The 16,682-nt window shown below is 40.5% G+C and overlaps 1 protein-coding gene across 7 annotated transcripts in view; it reads left to right on the top strand.

Annotated features, from left to right (window-relative positions):
* The window catches only part of LOC130529306 (disks large homolog 1-like), a 57,202-nt gene extending 40,520 nt beyond the window's left edge, over positions 1–16,682 (top strand). For 6 of the 7 annotated variants that reach the window (XM_057039383.1, XM_057039385.1, XM_057039386.1 and 3 more), the window contains 13 exons: positions 351–507; positions 792–894; positions 6,935–7,049; positions 9,609–9,791; positions 11,298–11,361; positions 11,999–12,014; positions 12,689–12,730; positions 13,104–13,154; positions 13,410–13,511; positions 13,646–13,818; positions 13,883–13,992; positions 14,143–14,234; positions 14,450–16,682. In XM_057039383.1, the coding sequence (XP_056895363.1) occupies positions 351–507; positions 792–894; positions 6,935–7,049; positions 9,609–9,791; positions 11,298–11,361; positions 11,999–12,014; positions 12,689–12,730; positions 13,104–13,154; positions 13,410–13,511; positions 13,646–13,818; positions 13,883–13,992; positions 14,143–14,234; positions 14,450–14,556 (1,315 nt within the window). In that variant the 3' untranslated portion in view covers positions 14,557–16,682. The remainder of the gene's footprint in view (positions 1–350; positions 508–791; positions 895–6,934; positions 7,050–9,608; positions 9,792–11,297; positions 11,362–11,998; positions 12,015–12,688; positions 12,731–13,103; positions 13,155–13,409; positions 13,512–13,645; positions 13,819–13,882; positions 13,993–14,142; positions 14,235–14,449) is intronic. The other variant, XM_057039384.1, reaches the window with a different exon arrangement.

Genomic DNA, 16,682 nt, shown 5'->3' on the forward strand with positions numbered 1-16,682 from the left:
ATGCACGTGTACGAGAGAGTGGCGGTGCAGCAGTTCTAACATGTTGTTATAGCGACGCCTCCTGGTCATTGCAGAGAATAAAGCTTTTTAAAAATTGTTCTTCCCTTTTTAAAACGATACACAGTTAGAATTATGTACACACTATCATAGTTGTAGTTTAATATTTTTAAGTAGCTATTTTGCACAGAAATAACTTTGGTTATTAGTCATCCCACCTTTTACAACACTACAAAACAATAATGCACATAATACATTGCACAGTATTAGTTAAACCCTTAAACCTATGATTAGATGTGATTTTAAAAGAGGAAAAATCTGCTAATGCTGTGTTTGAATTGTATTTTCTCTAGGGAACCCAGGCGGGTTGTGCTCCAGCGTGGTTCCACAGGTCTTGGTTTCAACATCGTTGGAGGCGAAGATGGTGAAGGCATCTTCATCTCCTTTATTCTTGCCGGAGGCCCAGCTGATCTCTGTGGGGAGCTTCGCAAGGGAGACCGCATCTTGTCGGTATGTGGTGTTATAACACATATGGCATAAATTATTACTTTGTAGTTACAAACCTTTAATATATAATGTAGCATCAGTTTCGAGTCTTTTTTCAGCTCACTTTTTTTTTTGCCAAGGTAACCAAACAGTAAATTACTGACTGAGTGATATAAGATTCATTTGCCAAAGCTCTAATTTATGTTCCACTGATAGTAAATATAGTTTGAGCTGTGACTGGTCACCCACGTGGTACTGACCTTCTCTGACCTGCACATGTGTTCATATTGATCCATGTGTGTTTGAAGGTGAATGGTGTGGATTTGTCCAGTGCAACACATGAGCAAGCAGCAGCAGCTCTGAAGAACGCAGGGCAGACTGTTACCATCGTAGCACAGTACAGACCAGAGGGTGAGTGCATGTTCCATGTCATGTGGTCCTCTCTTTTGATATTATGGTGAATGATGTAAAACGCTGTAACATTAATGCAGCCGAACAGACATATTTCCACTGCATTTAAATCGATGGGAACCATCTTGGGTTTTAATGGGGCGCGTAGCACGCATTCAGAATTGACCAAAAGAGGGCAGCAGATACTGTTTTGGTTTTTTCCTAATTCCCTGGGGCGCGGGATTCATACAGTTTCAGGTTCAAAAATACAGTTATTATTTTTTCTAAATGAAGTTTGAAGCTATTGTCAATGCCGATTAAGTCATAAAAAATATTTATACACTACAGAACAAATACACAGCTCTGTTTAGGGGCCTTACATTAACCCTTACCCTCACCTTGAAGTTTAATATTAAATTTATAGCACCCAAAGACCAAATTTAGGATCTCTCACATGTAGAAACACACACATTGAATCTATATCACACAACACTTTTCCATCATGCGCCTTCATTCCCTTCGTCTACTGGGAGTGACTGGAAGGGCTGCAACCTAGAAAACCTGCTTATACCTCAGGTTTGATCACTTTCCGAGTCACCCTGAAACATCTTTAGTGGAAGCTATTGCTCGTATAGTGTCGTCTGTCTGTCTGCTGGTGTCAGTACAGTACATGCATTATTCAGTCCGAGAGGAGCTGCAGTAAGGTGTTCCTACAGGAAAGATGGCTGCATGATTCACTGGATAACAGCGCCTTAGGAAGTCTGAGCAGAAAATGAGGGGCAGTATCCATTAAGATGTATTGGGGACTGTCAGATTATGATGAGGTTCCCCAGCAGCTGCACTATGCAGTATGCAAATTTACTGGAAGGGTATGAAGGTAATATATGGCTAATGAATTCCAATTCAAGAGGTCTTTCCTGTGCCGCTCTAAAATCAGCATTTTGGCAATAATTGTTCATTTGATTTTAGCTGATAAGTTTCTGAATTACTATATGGGAGATTTTAGGGCAGTTTGTGGGAAATTGTGGGGGTTTTTTTGGCAGTTCTTTTGTTGCCCTTAATCAGTCTGATTATATTTTTTGTAGAAACAGACGCATATATTTAAACCTAGAAATTAGTTCAGCACCATGGACAGCACCTTGGGATTTTTATTTTTATTTTTATTTTTAAACATTTTTTGGGGGTATTAAGAAAGAGAGAAGACTGTTTTTCCAAAGGCCTGTTTTTCTTTTTCTGGAATGGCTTCAATAGAACCATGTGTGTTTTTGTGTCTGCCTCGTGACTCTGATTAGTGACTGCTGAAAGAACTTTATATCAAACCTTCTGTCCACAGTGAGCTTTGGCCCGCCTCTATGTGGTTTTGCATCCATGTTGATCCCATTCCCGTGGTGATAGCATGTGGCTGCTAGCAGTGTTCCTCCTACAAATACACACTTCCCGGTGGTATGTGCGGAAAGGTGTCTCTCTCGGTGTGTGTGTGTTCAGGTCTCCTCCTGTTGTTTATTTTAACTCAGATGCCCATTGTAGCCAAGCCCAACATGGTTCAGCACAGGGCTGCATGTGTGTGCATGCTAATTTGGGTGGCCTCACAGTCGATTTGAGCTGATGCAGCAGATAAAGATCTGTGTCAATTTAAAGAACAGCAGATGATGAGTGTTTGTTTGTTTTTCCTGCTGAAGTTCCTCATTGCGCTTCTGGCTATTTTAAGCCATTTTCAGCCAGACCTATGGTTCTGACATTTGTTTGAACTGCATGGGCCCTACACCTAGTATTATGATGACTGGAAAATCAGCACTAAAGGCTCACATGCAATGTCTATTTTTAACCTTTTACTGTTCTGCAGAGTTATTGATCAGAAACCAAGGATGGATGGTCAACAACCCCACCAAAACAATGCAATATTGACTTTGGAAGCTCCTGTGCCTTGGTCTTGCGTCTTGGTGTGGGTCTGTAAATGTCTGGAGGTTGACACCAGTATTAGTCACTAGGATTACACACAACCGCCACAGAAACTCGACACAGACAAACACACACTCGCCACACAGAGGTGGTGTCTGTCAGCACTGAGGAGATCTTTATCTTTTTTCTCTTGGCCTGCTTATGACACCCTTTATTTTATTTTTTGGGAGTCCTGCTCTAGATAAGGAGAGTATTAAATTTAGCTGTGTCTCTGCGATTTCAGATAAGAAGTTGTGAGAACAGACTTATTATGTTACCGCGTACTGTAAAAACCTTCCACTTGTCACACTGGTTCCTCATCAACCACAAAGTGCATTTAGGGGATTGTAGTTGTCAGGGCTTAAAATGATGTGACTGATTTACAGCGTGTTGCCATTCCACTGTCATGCTGAGGATAACATTAACCATCTGCTTTGCATTTTAATTTCCTGTTTAGTACATTAATCTGACATCTTTTCCCCTTTAACGGTCTCTGTTATTTTACTGCCACTATGATATCAAATGAGCTGCCTTTTGTTCTGACATTTCCACACTGAGGTGTTTTTTTTAACTTGCCTTTGACATGTGCACCTTACCGATACACGTGTCTCCAAAGATCAAGTATATCAATAAATACTGATTCTGAGCCACACTGTATTGTATTGCTTGGTATTAATATAACCTGTGCTGTTATTTACAATGAATAGAGATGGTTGTTTTAGTATTGAAGGGCTACATTTATCACATCTCCAAAGTTTCAGGAACACAAAACACTTTGATGTAAAATATAAAAATACTAAATAGTAAAAGTGACTTGATGGGTATGAAATGGGTGTCCATCCAAGTTTCCCCCAGAGCACCACAACACCGCCTCATCATTGATTTAAATGTAACACAGGCAGCCCAAAGTAAGCATGCCAGCAGTGCTGGTAAAAATAGCACACAATAGGTTCAGTCCTCCCTGCAGAAAAGCTAATTATGCATTGTCAGCCCATTAGTGTATTTACTTGAGGCATTTATTGACAATACATTCACTTCAGCGATGGTTAAATACTGTAAATATCCAAATAGGAAAGAGGGATTTGAATGAAAATGATTGGCGCGGTGCATGCAGCCTTAACCGGAGAAACGTTTGTCTCCAGCTACGGAGAACGTCTGCCAGCCGATGAACGGAGTAACAATACTCCTCCAGGGAAAGAAGGAGAGAATGAAGGGGGGAATATGATCCCTAGACCCATTTGTCTTTGTCATCACCCCTCCCCCCAGATCTTCTTCTCCTCTTCCTTCTCTGCTCTTTCCCCCCGTCAATGGTGCTTGGTTTGACCCTCTCTCCTTTGCTCTCCTCTATTAATCTGATAATGCTACACTGAGGCGATGCGTGTTGACAGACACAGTCAGATGCTGATGAAATGAAACTTCTATGATTTTGATGCGTCACCAAAGGAATAGTTTGATGTCCACAGTGAGAGACAAGAGTAGAAATGTGCCTTTGCTTGATGGAATTATGCTAACCTGTTCCGTATCATGCTTGTAGTGTATCCCGATGTTTCTCATTCAGGTAACAGTTTTTGTGTCCGGTCTTGTGAGAAACAAGACCAAATACGAGACAAATCAAACCGGACTGAACACACTTCGTCAAAAAAATCCAACAACCAGTGTTGTATAAACGCGTGGAAACAGAAACACCTAAATCCAGCAGAGCATAACAAGTTGCTGACAAACAGCGGCAGATAAGGTGGTTCTGATTTTATTTATTTATGTTCTGATATGAAAATCTATACAAGCAACATTAACTGGGGTTTTAAATAAGCTTCAACAAATCAATACTTCCTATAGGTGTGTGGGTCTAGATGGGTTTAGGGGGAGCGATTCCCCCAGGCCAAAGTAGGGCAGGAGAGCCTGGCATCGACTCAACTTCCTGCACGAGTGACCCGAGGAAACTGTGTATTTGTGTGCATGAGTGTGCGTGTGCATGCGCACGTTCATCTCCTCCCTCTAGCAAGCTGCTGTCAAAAAGGGGGAGGAGCAACATAACGGCGAACAAGAGCTAGGGGAAAGGAGGAGTGTAATAGAGGGAAAGAGAGTTAGCATCTGTTGTTTCCGTGGCAGCTGAACAGTACGGGGATGATTCCACACACACACACACACACACGCAGGCTTCCTTTCTGCATACCTAAACACTTTTTTTTTTAAACTCCTATTTGCATCCTGCTCCTGTGGATCTCTCGTGCGCTTCGGTTAGACCTTTTCAATTATCTCTCTTTTTCTCTCGCTCATGCATACACATTTATCCATTCACAAGCAGCACAAACTCCTTCCTCACAGAGACCCGCTTTCTAAATCATGCGTAGTGGCGCCGCATCGTAGGAGCGTTGAGCCTGCCTGGCTGCCTGCAGCATGTGAGTACAGCTGTGAGGGACTTGGAGAGAGAGAGACTGAACTGACTTCAACATCGGAACATCACTTTTAAGAGAAGCTTTTCATTTCGGTCCACTTTGAATCAGTTAAGTTGAGTGTTTTGGGGTGTATCTGGAAAAAAAAAAAAGATTGGTTTTACTTGTGATGACGAGTGCTGCTCGTGTTGTCGTCATGTTGTCTGCCACGTTGTCTTCATCTCATGATTTGATATCAACAGTCCCTCCTGTTTTGCTGCTGGATTTGGAGTTTAAACTGAGTGTGATCAAGGCTGCAAGGCATCTCGACAGTCTACGTATCTTAAAGCTTGATGTGATCAGAGCGTCGGCTTTGACAGCTCCAGCGTTGTTATTGTTGTCTTTGTCAGTAATCAGAAACGTAATGTGGATAACAAAGAGAAGCAGCATCTTCCTAGCGCTCAATCATTCATCTGTTTTAGCTGTTCTTTTATTCCACTCCTCTTGTTTTTATCCTCTCTGTCCTCTGTCTCTCTCTCTCTCCCTTGGCCATACTGTAATCCCATAACACGGCACTGAAGCGATGCATGTTGACAGGGACAGTTAGATGCTGATGATGCAAAACATCATGCAATATCTGGCAATTATTTTTTTAAATATGTCAAAATGTGACAATAGCTGGAAGGAATCCATCAAACAACCGGCCAAGGTGAAACTATTGAAGGTTGCTGTTAAAGGTTAAAGTGTTTTGTCCTCATTGTGTTGGCAATAGAAGCAGAATACTGCATGAAAGGTAGCCTGTTTGTTCTTGTCAATCTGGGTGTGTGTGTGTGTGTGTGTGTGTGGGGGGGGGGGGGGTGTTAGACTTTTAATGCATGACCACTGAGTGATTGAATTACTCAGGGTTAATTAGATACAGTGGTCCACAGTAATGGCGTACACACAGATACACTCATTCACATACACACACACACACACCAATATAGGGACGCTCTGCAGAGGTGGCTTTGTCATCTGAGCCTAAGCGGGTGAAGGAAAGCCGCATGACGTTGGGGGAAAAGAACTTTCACTTTTTACAATAGTCTGTTGGTATAAAAATACAGTTTTCCACAGTAAAGACTCAGAGGTCACCTTAGTTCATTCCATTTCCACAAGGTGCTTTTCGGTAACTAATGTACACTCATGCCTGAAGAGGCACGATGACATTTATACAGCTGCTAGAAAAAATGGGTCATAAATTGGAGGGTTTTGTATGTGAGGATAGGAAAGCACAAGGCTGCTATACTTGAGAATATGATTACATTTTCTATTGATCGGTCACTGGGTTCACTCTTTGCTATTCTAAAAGTTGTTTTCTGCCATAAACACATAGCATAAGATTAAAAACCTATTATTGCCCAAGAGTTGTGATGTTTGGGATGCATGTGTCATATTAACCAGGTCTGATGTAACCAGAGGTAACGCTCACATCAAACAGACTATTAGATTATTGCTGCAAGAATGTTCAGATTGCACAATTATTTCTTTCACTTGTGTCTGTGCAAGTGTGTTAATGTGTATTGGTAATACGGTAGTTGGGTTTCCCCCGTGCATTCATCTAAAAATACACTATCTTCATGTACTACAGTCATTTGTAAGAGTTGTACTTTTATATCAGCCTTTTAATGTGTTTTAGTTATTTATTTTTCCAATAGGTCGTGTCTTTAATAGTTTGTCAAGTCTAATATTTTTCCTTGCGGGTGTGTTTGTAGAGTACAGTCGTTTCGAGGCAAAGATCCATGACCTGAGGGAACAGATGATGACCAGCAGCATCAGTTCCAGCTCCACTTCACTCCGTTCCACACAGAAACGCACGCTTTACGTCAGGTAATGTAAACGCACTGCTGACCTGCTGGCTGCAGGTAACTTGATGTATTTGTGTGAGCTGCTAAAAATAGACTGTTCTGCAATTCACAGCCACATCCAGGTAAAGATGTCATGTATTCCCCCTTTATTTGTCTGTATCTAGTTTCCTTGCTGTTCAGATCTTCTTTATCAACTCTGCTCTGTCAACTTCAATTTTTAACATTATTTCTTCAAGAGAATCACAGCAAAGAAAAAGTATTGATTTGGCTGTAGGTCACTGGGTGCAGGTAAGCCAAAATGGAGTTCTTGGAGATCAATACATTTGAACGAAAGACAAGAGAGGTGACTCCTAATGGCCACATTAATCATTAAATCCACTGGTTACAAGGACTGTCTGTCTGTCTCAAAGCAAATTTAGCTTCAAGTGGTTCAAAATACAGTATTTTTGCTACACTCTGCACCTTGTAAATGCTCAGTGTAAGTGTCAGTCTTGCAATGACTTTGAATGTGTTGAATATTCAGACAAATTACGGCCATGGTCTCATGAGGTTAGAGATCTTCAATGACAATATTCCACCTTGGCAAAATCAGACCGTGCTCATTTCAAGGTTATGGGAAATAATGAAGTAACTGCACTCTCACAGCTCATGATAAATCACTGTCGTGCACTAATCGGGCTACGGTCCTGAAATGGCCAATCTGCTGCCAATATTACAGAAAACAACATGGTTGCTGATTGGTTGCAGAGACATGTTGGTCTGTGATGCTCTGTGCTGCCGTATGTACTCATGCATTCATGAATGTGTGTACAGGCAGAGAGAGGGAGTGTGAGGCACACACACGTAGTAGTGTTTTTGTGCATGTGCAAGACTCAGACCAACCTTTTCCCAGAGGAAATGTCACTAAGACGAGATCACATATGTATGACGCAGTGTCTCTGTCTGGATTCAGACTTGGTTTAGCTTAAGGTTAGGATGAGGGTTGCGGTCCGGCATTTAGTACTGACAGTTAGGATGAGGGAAATGTATTATACACAGACATATAAGGGTGCGTGCGCAGCCAATTATTTAGAATGACTCCCGCGTGGAGCCCCGTAATGTCGTAAACCGGCTCTGTCATCTACATTCTGCAGTATGTCGCCCCTTTCCTGAGATTCCAAGTTGCCAATGGTATTTAGGCTGACATTAAAACAGAATATTATGCGTAGGCACAGGAGCTGCACTTTGTTTGGGAATCCGCTGTAACTGCAGTTTTACTGCACACCATCTGCATTATGAACGTGCACCCTGAGATGAGGACAGTGTAAAACACTATACTACAGTCATTACAGTTCCCCTTCACTTGATTAATTAAATTTCCAGAATCCATTTGAGAATAGAACCAAATTGACTCAGAGGTATTCAGTGTAAAGTGGCTGCTGCAAATTCATTATGAGTTCATAAAACCAGTCTGTTTCGTATTATATTTAGAGTCCTGGAATTCCTCCCTGCAACATTATGTGTCGTGCCAACTCATCACTCATTTCTGCTGTTCTTCATATCCACTTGAGGCAAACAAAACAACACATTAGTAACAGTTGGTAAACCAAAAGTCAATAAAGTTATAGCTCACGTTTTTCTTTGATAAAACAACAAAATATTAAAACATCTCAGGTTAGAGCGGTGTCCACGTGTAACTAATTCACTGTCTGGAGCTTTTCTGTGTGGCTGCTGGTTCCAGACCTTAAAAATAACCCTCATCTATTTGTGATGGGAAGAGTCAGATGCCACCACAAACGATATTTAAACACCGACTAGTGTGAGATCCATTCACATAAAGAATTCCTCTTAACTCTAAAATCAATAAAGTTTTCACTGGAGTGGTTTTTCTAATGGTAGACTCCCAGCAAACCTCTTGGTTTCTGTCTCCAGTCTGTTTTATTGATGAAGGCAGGGGGGACTTTGGGATGTCGGTTATTTCAGCTCTACTTCCTTCACACGCACGCATGCACACACACACACACACACACACACACACACACACACACACACACACACACACACACAAACAGTGCTGGCCTACTTTCCAGGGTCTATTCCCTCTGGATGAGTTTGAAACTCTGGTCACAGAGACAAATTACAACATACACAGGGACACACAGATACACACAGACAGATGCATTTAATTACACACACACACACACACACACACACACACACACACACACACACACACACACACACACACACACACACACGGGTATAAATGCAGAGAAGAGCTCATTATTGAACTGATTAGGAAAGGAATTAAGCTACAATTTCACTTTAATAAAAATGGAAAGTCTAAATAAGTCTGTAAGTATTGTGAAATTTCCTGTATTGATTTGATTCATCTGACTGACATTATTGTACACTCTTACATGTTTTGTTGAATTTTTTTTTAAAAAGCCCCACTGTGTTAAAACTGAATACTGTGCAATTATTCATGGTGTGAAAATGTGTGCACAGTGCAAAACTACACAAGCCGTGCAAATAAAGAAAAGTGCAGTAAACTACATAAAAATGACTAATGTGAATATATCTGGGGGTTTTTTCTCTGCAGAGCGTTGTTCGATTATGACGGAAGTGTCTCAGACCTCAGCACGGCTAATCAGGCCCTGTCGTTTCATTTCGGGGATATCCTCCATGTGAGCAGCGCCGGTGAGGAGGAGTGGTGGCCCGCCCGTCACCTTAGCCCCCCTCCTCCAAACTGCCCAGAGGTCGGAGTCATCCCCAGCCGCAGGAGGTCCGTTTAAATAACTTTTGGAACACTTCCACAACTGTGTATCTTCTGGAAGATCTGGGGTGGGAATGAATCCTGCTCTCACCCCCATGTTATTAATTATCTCTCAGGGGTATGGGTGACAGACAGAACCTGATAGTGTTCTGAGGTGGGATTTTTGGAGGAATGCAGAAATAGACGAAGCACAGAAAGTCGGGGCATGAAAGAAGGAGCTGAGGAAACAAGGATGGGAGAAATACAATAAAATGGAAAACCGAGATTGAGTTGAAAGTGTGAAGATTGTCAAACGAGATTTTCAGATTGGGAGTGTCTGACAGTACTGATACAGTCTCTTGTCCCATATTTAAAGCATAAAAAATATTCCAATGCTTCTCTGCTCATCTCTTATCTGCTCAATTTGGAACTAAACTGAAGCAGCTGATGTGTAAATTTGCTTCAGTAATGGGGGATTTGTTGAGGAAACTGGGCCACTGTGGCTGGTTCATTGTGGGTCTCACGTTAGTTGAATTTTCTCAGTACTTTTACTAAAAAGTCTCAGCAAACATGTACACAGTTTTAGTAAATTAGATAAAAGTACAGCTACCCAAGGTGTGGCTATAAATAAAGACATTTGCAGGAACATTTAGCTCAATAAGTGATTGAATATTAGACAATGAGCTGTTAGAGGCTTCTGTCTGCACAGTAACTGTAGCTGTTTCTTCTATGTTGCTTTGACATCAGAAGGTAAATTGGAGGGAAGTTAAAGACAATGCAAGAAATTTTGGAGTGAGAGGAATGTATAAGCCAATAAGCCAAGAATAAGAATAACAATAAGCCAAGCGTGAGCCGCCATTGTGGTTTAAATCTGGTGGAGGAAGAAAAACACTTTGTTTGTTTGCATTGTTACTTCTTAGTGGACTTAATCTGCTTTCAGTGACAATTGTTTGGCTGTTTACAGACGTCTGAGGGCTAAAAGCTGCAGAACTCAATGCTGAATACACAGTTGACTCTTAGCTTAAATTATGAAACAAGGTTTTAGCAGAGAAATGTCCCGGATCACAGGCAAGAAATGGCACCACACAGGAAGTGCCGAGTCTAAATATAAATGAAGCTTATAAAACTGAAAACTGAACCAAGATATTTTTGCCAATGAATCTTTTAAATAGAAGCACAGCCCCAAACAGGCAGACCAGTTTAGATAAGCGTCCATTACTTCTGGTCTCTGTTGTCCAGGAAAATTATTTTTTTATCATTCATTTTGTTCATGTTCAAGTTTATTCACAAAAACCCTTATCTATATGCTTCCATTGAATATAGGATATTAGGAAATATATTATTTAACTTGATTAAATTCAAATAATTCGATTTACAAGCAATTCCTCTACACAAGATTCGAGTCATTATGATTATTGGGAAAACTCAATTGAACATTTGAACTCAAAAGTAAGCGCAGCTTGATTGTTTCTGAAAGTATCTGCTCTGTATTAGTATTTGTCTTCATCTTTTATTATCACTTTATTTAATTCACAGGGCAGAAAAGAAGGAGAGGTCAAGGTTAAAGACGGTCCGAGTGACGAGGTCTCAAGATAGATCGGTGAGCAGCCAGGATACGTAATAGTGTTGATGAAATGGTTTGACTGTCTTGATGTAAGTGGACTTGATGGATGGCAGATGTTTTAGGAATGCCAGAACACTGACAAATGCTCAGACTCAAAAGAATGAATTGCTGAGAACAGGAACAATTTGAGCAATAGATTCTCATTAACTATCGATTGAAAGCTCTTTTATACACGGTAAATGATGTAGCCAGTCATCAAAATTAAAAGCAACTTTATATAAACTGCAGCAATGTGGGTGCTAAACATTTGAGCTACGTTTTTGCTGAGGCTCTTTAACAGATGTGACTAAAAGGATCTCTCTTCACACAGTGTGATCATGATGCCAATTAGGATGGCAAGCGAGTCCAACACAAGCTATTGATATCACTGTGTTGTCACGTCGCTGTCGGTTTTCTTCATGCTGTGAATTAGCACAAATGTAATCAGTAACTGCACCGCGAGAAGATGGTAATTAAAAAATAGCACATGCACGTGCTGAATCACCTGACTGCAGGCTATGAGGAAGACAAAGTAAGCTTGTATAAGTATGTGATGGTGTGTACCAAGATACTGTTATTATGATTGTCATATGCGTGATTAACAATTAATAATATCCCCTCTCTGTTTTTCCAGGATCAGGATGATAAAGGTACGTGTTTGTTCTATCACTGACACCTGCTGGTCACATCCCTGCAACAGTCAGTCAGAAAAACCTGGAAACTCTCATCAAATGTGCAGATGTTTGCAAATTGGGAATTATTATAGGTAAAATGTAAAATACCTAGAGTAAAAGTACATTCTTAGATATTTTTCATTAATTTTATACACACACGTGCAGTAAAATGTCATTTAGGGTTATAAAAAGACATCATTTTTAAAAGTGACAGAAAAGGAAAGATGGCTTTATGAAACGTAAACCAGGTTCCAGTAGAGTACTTCTCCAGGCTGCAAAAGTACAGAAGAAACATTAATTACAACAATGGTATAACAATCGCTTCTGAGTGACTCTGTAAGTATGGAAAGATGTCGTATTCCACGAGTGGAATATTTCTGACTGCTCAGACAATCAAAAAAATTACTTCTGTTGGCAAAGGATGCAGTTAATCTATATTTGTGGTTAATTTTCTTCTTTTAATTTACATAAAAGTGCAATTATATAGTGTAGAGATACTCCATAAGCTCTCCCTTGGTTATTTAAAAAGGAATTTTCTTTTTGAGAGCGAGAGAGAATTTGAGACTGTATGTGTGCGTGTTTGTGTGTGTGTTTGTGAGTCCTCCTCCATGTGTGTGTGTTCCTGAATCTGACCTGTCTTGTCCTTCCAGAGCTAGTAACCTCTGGCACCAGTGATAGTGACAGTTGTTCCTGTAAGTCTGGACCTTTGTCTCTCTCTTTTCTTTTCCTCTTTCTTGCATTGTCTGTCTATCGTTCCTCTCCTCATCCTTATTTTTGGCTTGTTTACTTTCCGCCACTATGTTCCTGCTGATTTATGGCTTTGCTTTTGCACATGTGAAATTATGTCTTGGTTTTTGTCCTCCATTGTGCATGTGTGTGTGCGTGAGTGTGTGTGTGTGTGTGTGTGTGTGTGTGTGTGTGTGTGTGGGGGGGGGTGGTCAGGGGTCCACATTATGTTCATTTGCCCCTCCAGTATTTCCAGTGTTGATGATGACTGGTGAGGTTGTCCTTTTAACAACAGTCCCAGTCAGAGTAAAACTCAGTCCTGTCTATTTGTCCACACAGTTGGCCAAGAAGAGACCTTCCTCACCTACCAACCTGTCATGCAGCAGGAAGGTCAGTTTGTCTCACTATGTTTTACCTAAAGCATCTAGCATCACCTCAGAGGCCAAACAGCTTTTAACAAGAGCGGGCCACTTGTTCTGGAATAAAGTATTTAGCCTAAAGGACCGAGACACCAACTCAGCAGCATGTACTTGCTGTACAATCAGTGATTGACTACAGTCTCGGATTATTGTTTTGTTTTGACAAGGATGAATAGCTGAAATAATTTCTATTGTCTGCATCACTCTTGTTATTGCCGTGCTACAGTGAACTACACGCGGCCTGTCATTGTGCTCGGACCAATGAAAGATCGCGTCAACGATGACCTCATCTCTGAGTTCCCTGACAAGTTTGGTTCCTGTGTCCCACGTGAGTGCCTTTCTCAAAAGCAACTGCATATCAAAGTATTGAGAAAACAGACAGATTTGATAGTCACTGGTTTAACTGATAATCTCATAAGAACATACCAAAGCCTGTCATGTATCTCTGGCATATGACCTCAGACACAACACGACCCCGGCGAGACTATGAGGTGGACGGCCGAGATTACCACTTTGTCTCCTCCAGAGAGGTCATGGAAGGAGAGATCCAGGAGCACAAATTCATCGAGGCTGGACAGTACAACAACCATCTGTATGGAACCAGCATACAGTCAGTGAAAGAAGTGGCTGAAAAGGTGGGTGTAAATGTGATGACGCAGAGATGGAAACGGAGCCACCTTGATTATCTGTATCATGCAGGGAAAACACTGCATACTGGACGTATCGGGGAACGCCATAAAGCGTCTCCAGATGGCTGGCCTCCATCCCATCGCTGTCTTCATTAGACCACGCAATGTCGAAAACATACTGTAAGTGTTAAGAAAAATCTATGTTTTTAAGTAGGAATCATCACCATGCACTCTCATGCATTTAAGGGAGGGTTTAAAAGGGTTTAGCTTGCTGTAAATGAGGTTAATGTTGTCTTATGTTGACTTTACAAGCTTGATCTGTGTCTCCAGAGAGATGAACAAGCGTTTGACTGAGGAGCAGGCAAGGAAGACCTTTGACAGAGCTGTCAAACTGGAACAGGAGTTCACAGAATACTTCACCGGTTAGTTACCATCTCCTAAACACAACTCACGTGTCATTCCATGATTTTTAATCTGCAGACTTTTTGATTACTTTTTATGATGCTATAAAAGGTGACAAATGTGCTGTTTTCCTAAAGTGTATAAAGGAGACACTATTGTCAAACTGTCTTTTATTATTTCTGTTAATTTTTAAAACTTATTAATCATTAATGGCCTTTTTTATGTCGCTCTGCAGCTATTGTCCAGGGTTCGACTCTGGATGAAGTGTACACACAGGTGAAGACGGTCATTGAGGAGCAGTCTGGTCCTTACATCTGGATTCCCACAAAAGAGCGACTCTGAATTAAAAGATGCACATAGAATCACAAAGATCACACTTTCAACCCGTCCTACTCCTCTCATTTTCTATTATCAGCCTGCTTACTATCTTGCTCTCTTTGTCTCTTATAAACACATCATCAGACACACATTTACACAAGCACATAATGTGGAAGGAGGCTGGGACTATCTGGGACTTCAACTTCCTGAAATGGGAGGAGCTAAAGTTTGTCCAGGCAGCCTATTAGTGGATCTTCTTACAGTTTTGTTCCTTAATGTTTAAGGAGGTGGTTCAGATCAAGGTGACATGTACCATTGATTGATTTTAATTCATTACTGTTCTTCTTATCATTGTTGTCGTTGTTGTTTTCATATTGAAGGGTAATGCATTAATGTATGGGTTTGTAATGATAATATTGTCACACTAATGGGCAGACGTTTGCACGCTGTAGCTTTAAGAGCATGTTTTTGGGAAAGAATCTCTATTTTCCGTGAACCTGTTAGTCTGTTCAACTTCATGACATCACTCCTGTTAAGAATCTCTGTTTTCATATCTTTTTTCTAACCTTCTTTCATATAATATAAATTTATCCACCTGTCCTCTTTACACTGATGCCAGACTTGCAACTAAGATATATTTATATAAATTCTGCCCAAGTATTTTGGCGTCAAGGGTCATTATGACGTAGCAAGAAAATAATCTTGTTTCAAATTCACTTAGTATTTCATACAAAGTTGTAACTCAAAGCTTAAATTTTAAAGGGGAAAAGAAAGATGAATGGATTTAGAATAAGCTAAACGAAGAGTACTTTCTCACGCCTGATGTTTCCCAGAGAAATTAGCATGTAAAATGTAAAAGCTGCATAAAACAATAAATGAACTGAACAATAAGTTCAGTTCAGTCTGATTTAACCCAAAATCTTCATCCTTCAAGGGCTGTTTGTGCCCCTCTCCTCTCTCATGCCTTCTCTCATCTTCTCTCATCTCCACATTCACAACAAACACTTCAGCATTCAACAGTGGATCATTTTAATGCAAATATCAACATGATCATTATCATGATAGAACTGCCGTTGAGAAGGCTAATGAAGGTGGTTTCTTAAATGTTTACTGTGACAGAAATGTGTGTGTGACTAACTAACCATCTGCAGAAGCTGTTTTTGCAGCATGTCTTCATGCTTGAGCTCTAATAACATCTGAATTGAATAGAATTTTTCACCTCAGTAATGCACGTTACTCCCTGATGTGAACACATGGTGAACATGTCGAACCATTTTAACCAGCAGTAAATTGCACGCTAAAAGACATTTTCGTGTTACATGGAACTCGGCACAAGCGAATGACTTTGGATTAAGCTATACATCATTAAAATGTTGCAGTTTAATTCATCTCAGTTCATACATCAATATATTTTTTAACTCTTGAAATAGAAAAACGCCACATTACATAAATAATGACATTTAAACGTTTGGCCCCCAGAGATGTTGATCATTTTACAATGACTTTTTTCTTCTGTTTCAATGTTAATTTGTTAAGTCTTTCTATTTTTCAACTGTTGCAGAAGCTAAAATGAGTGGTAGGACTTAAGTCCTGTAGAGGATTTGATGGACATATTTATGCTTGTTGGAAACAGCTATGAAATACATGAAGTCACAAACGGGGCCAATCTTAAATGTCACGAAAATTTCTTTCAGCCGTACCTATTATACCAGAGACTTTTGTACACACACACACACGCACACACACCCTGTATCGACTCTGTCACACATTCTCATCTCCACGTTTGACCCCCTAAGGCAACTCCTCCAAGCTGACTGGAGGCCAGAGACACCCAGAGAGTTGGTTCTGTCAACAGAATAGCTCTTAGGCCCCAACAGTTTTGACCATAGTTTTAATATTTCCTCATAGATTGTTTAGATAAATGTTTAAATCAGTATAAATCCTGTAGTGGTGTTTTCTGTTAGCAGAACTGGGCTCTGTGTGACTCTTGCTGTTTGTTTTAGCCAGGGGACCATGCCACTGTTAGAATAAAGCACCAATGTAAAGAACCTATTACAGAGATGGATCTATATCTAACATATTATAATATTTATCCCTGCTCTAACTGCCTATTTTGGTACAAAAATAAACTTGATTGAGATTTACTGAAA

This window comes from Takifugu flavidus, chromosome 7 (genome assembly GCF_003711565.1).
Source record: "Takifugu flavidus isolate HTHZ2018 chromosome 7, ASM371156v2, whole genome shotgun sequence".
Classification (NCBI taxonomy): Eukaryota; Metazoa; Chordata; class Actinopteri; order Tetraodontiformes; family Tetraodontidae; genus Takifugu; species Takifugu flavidus.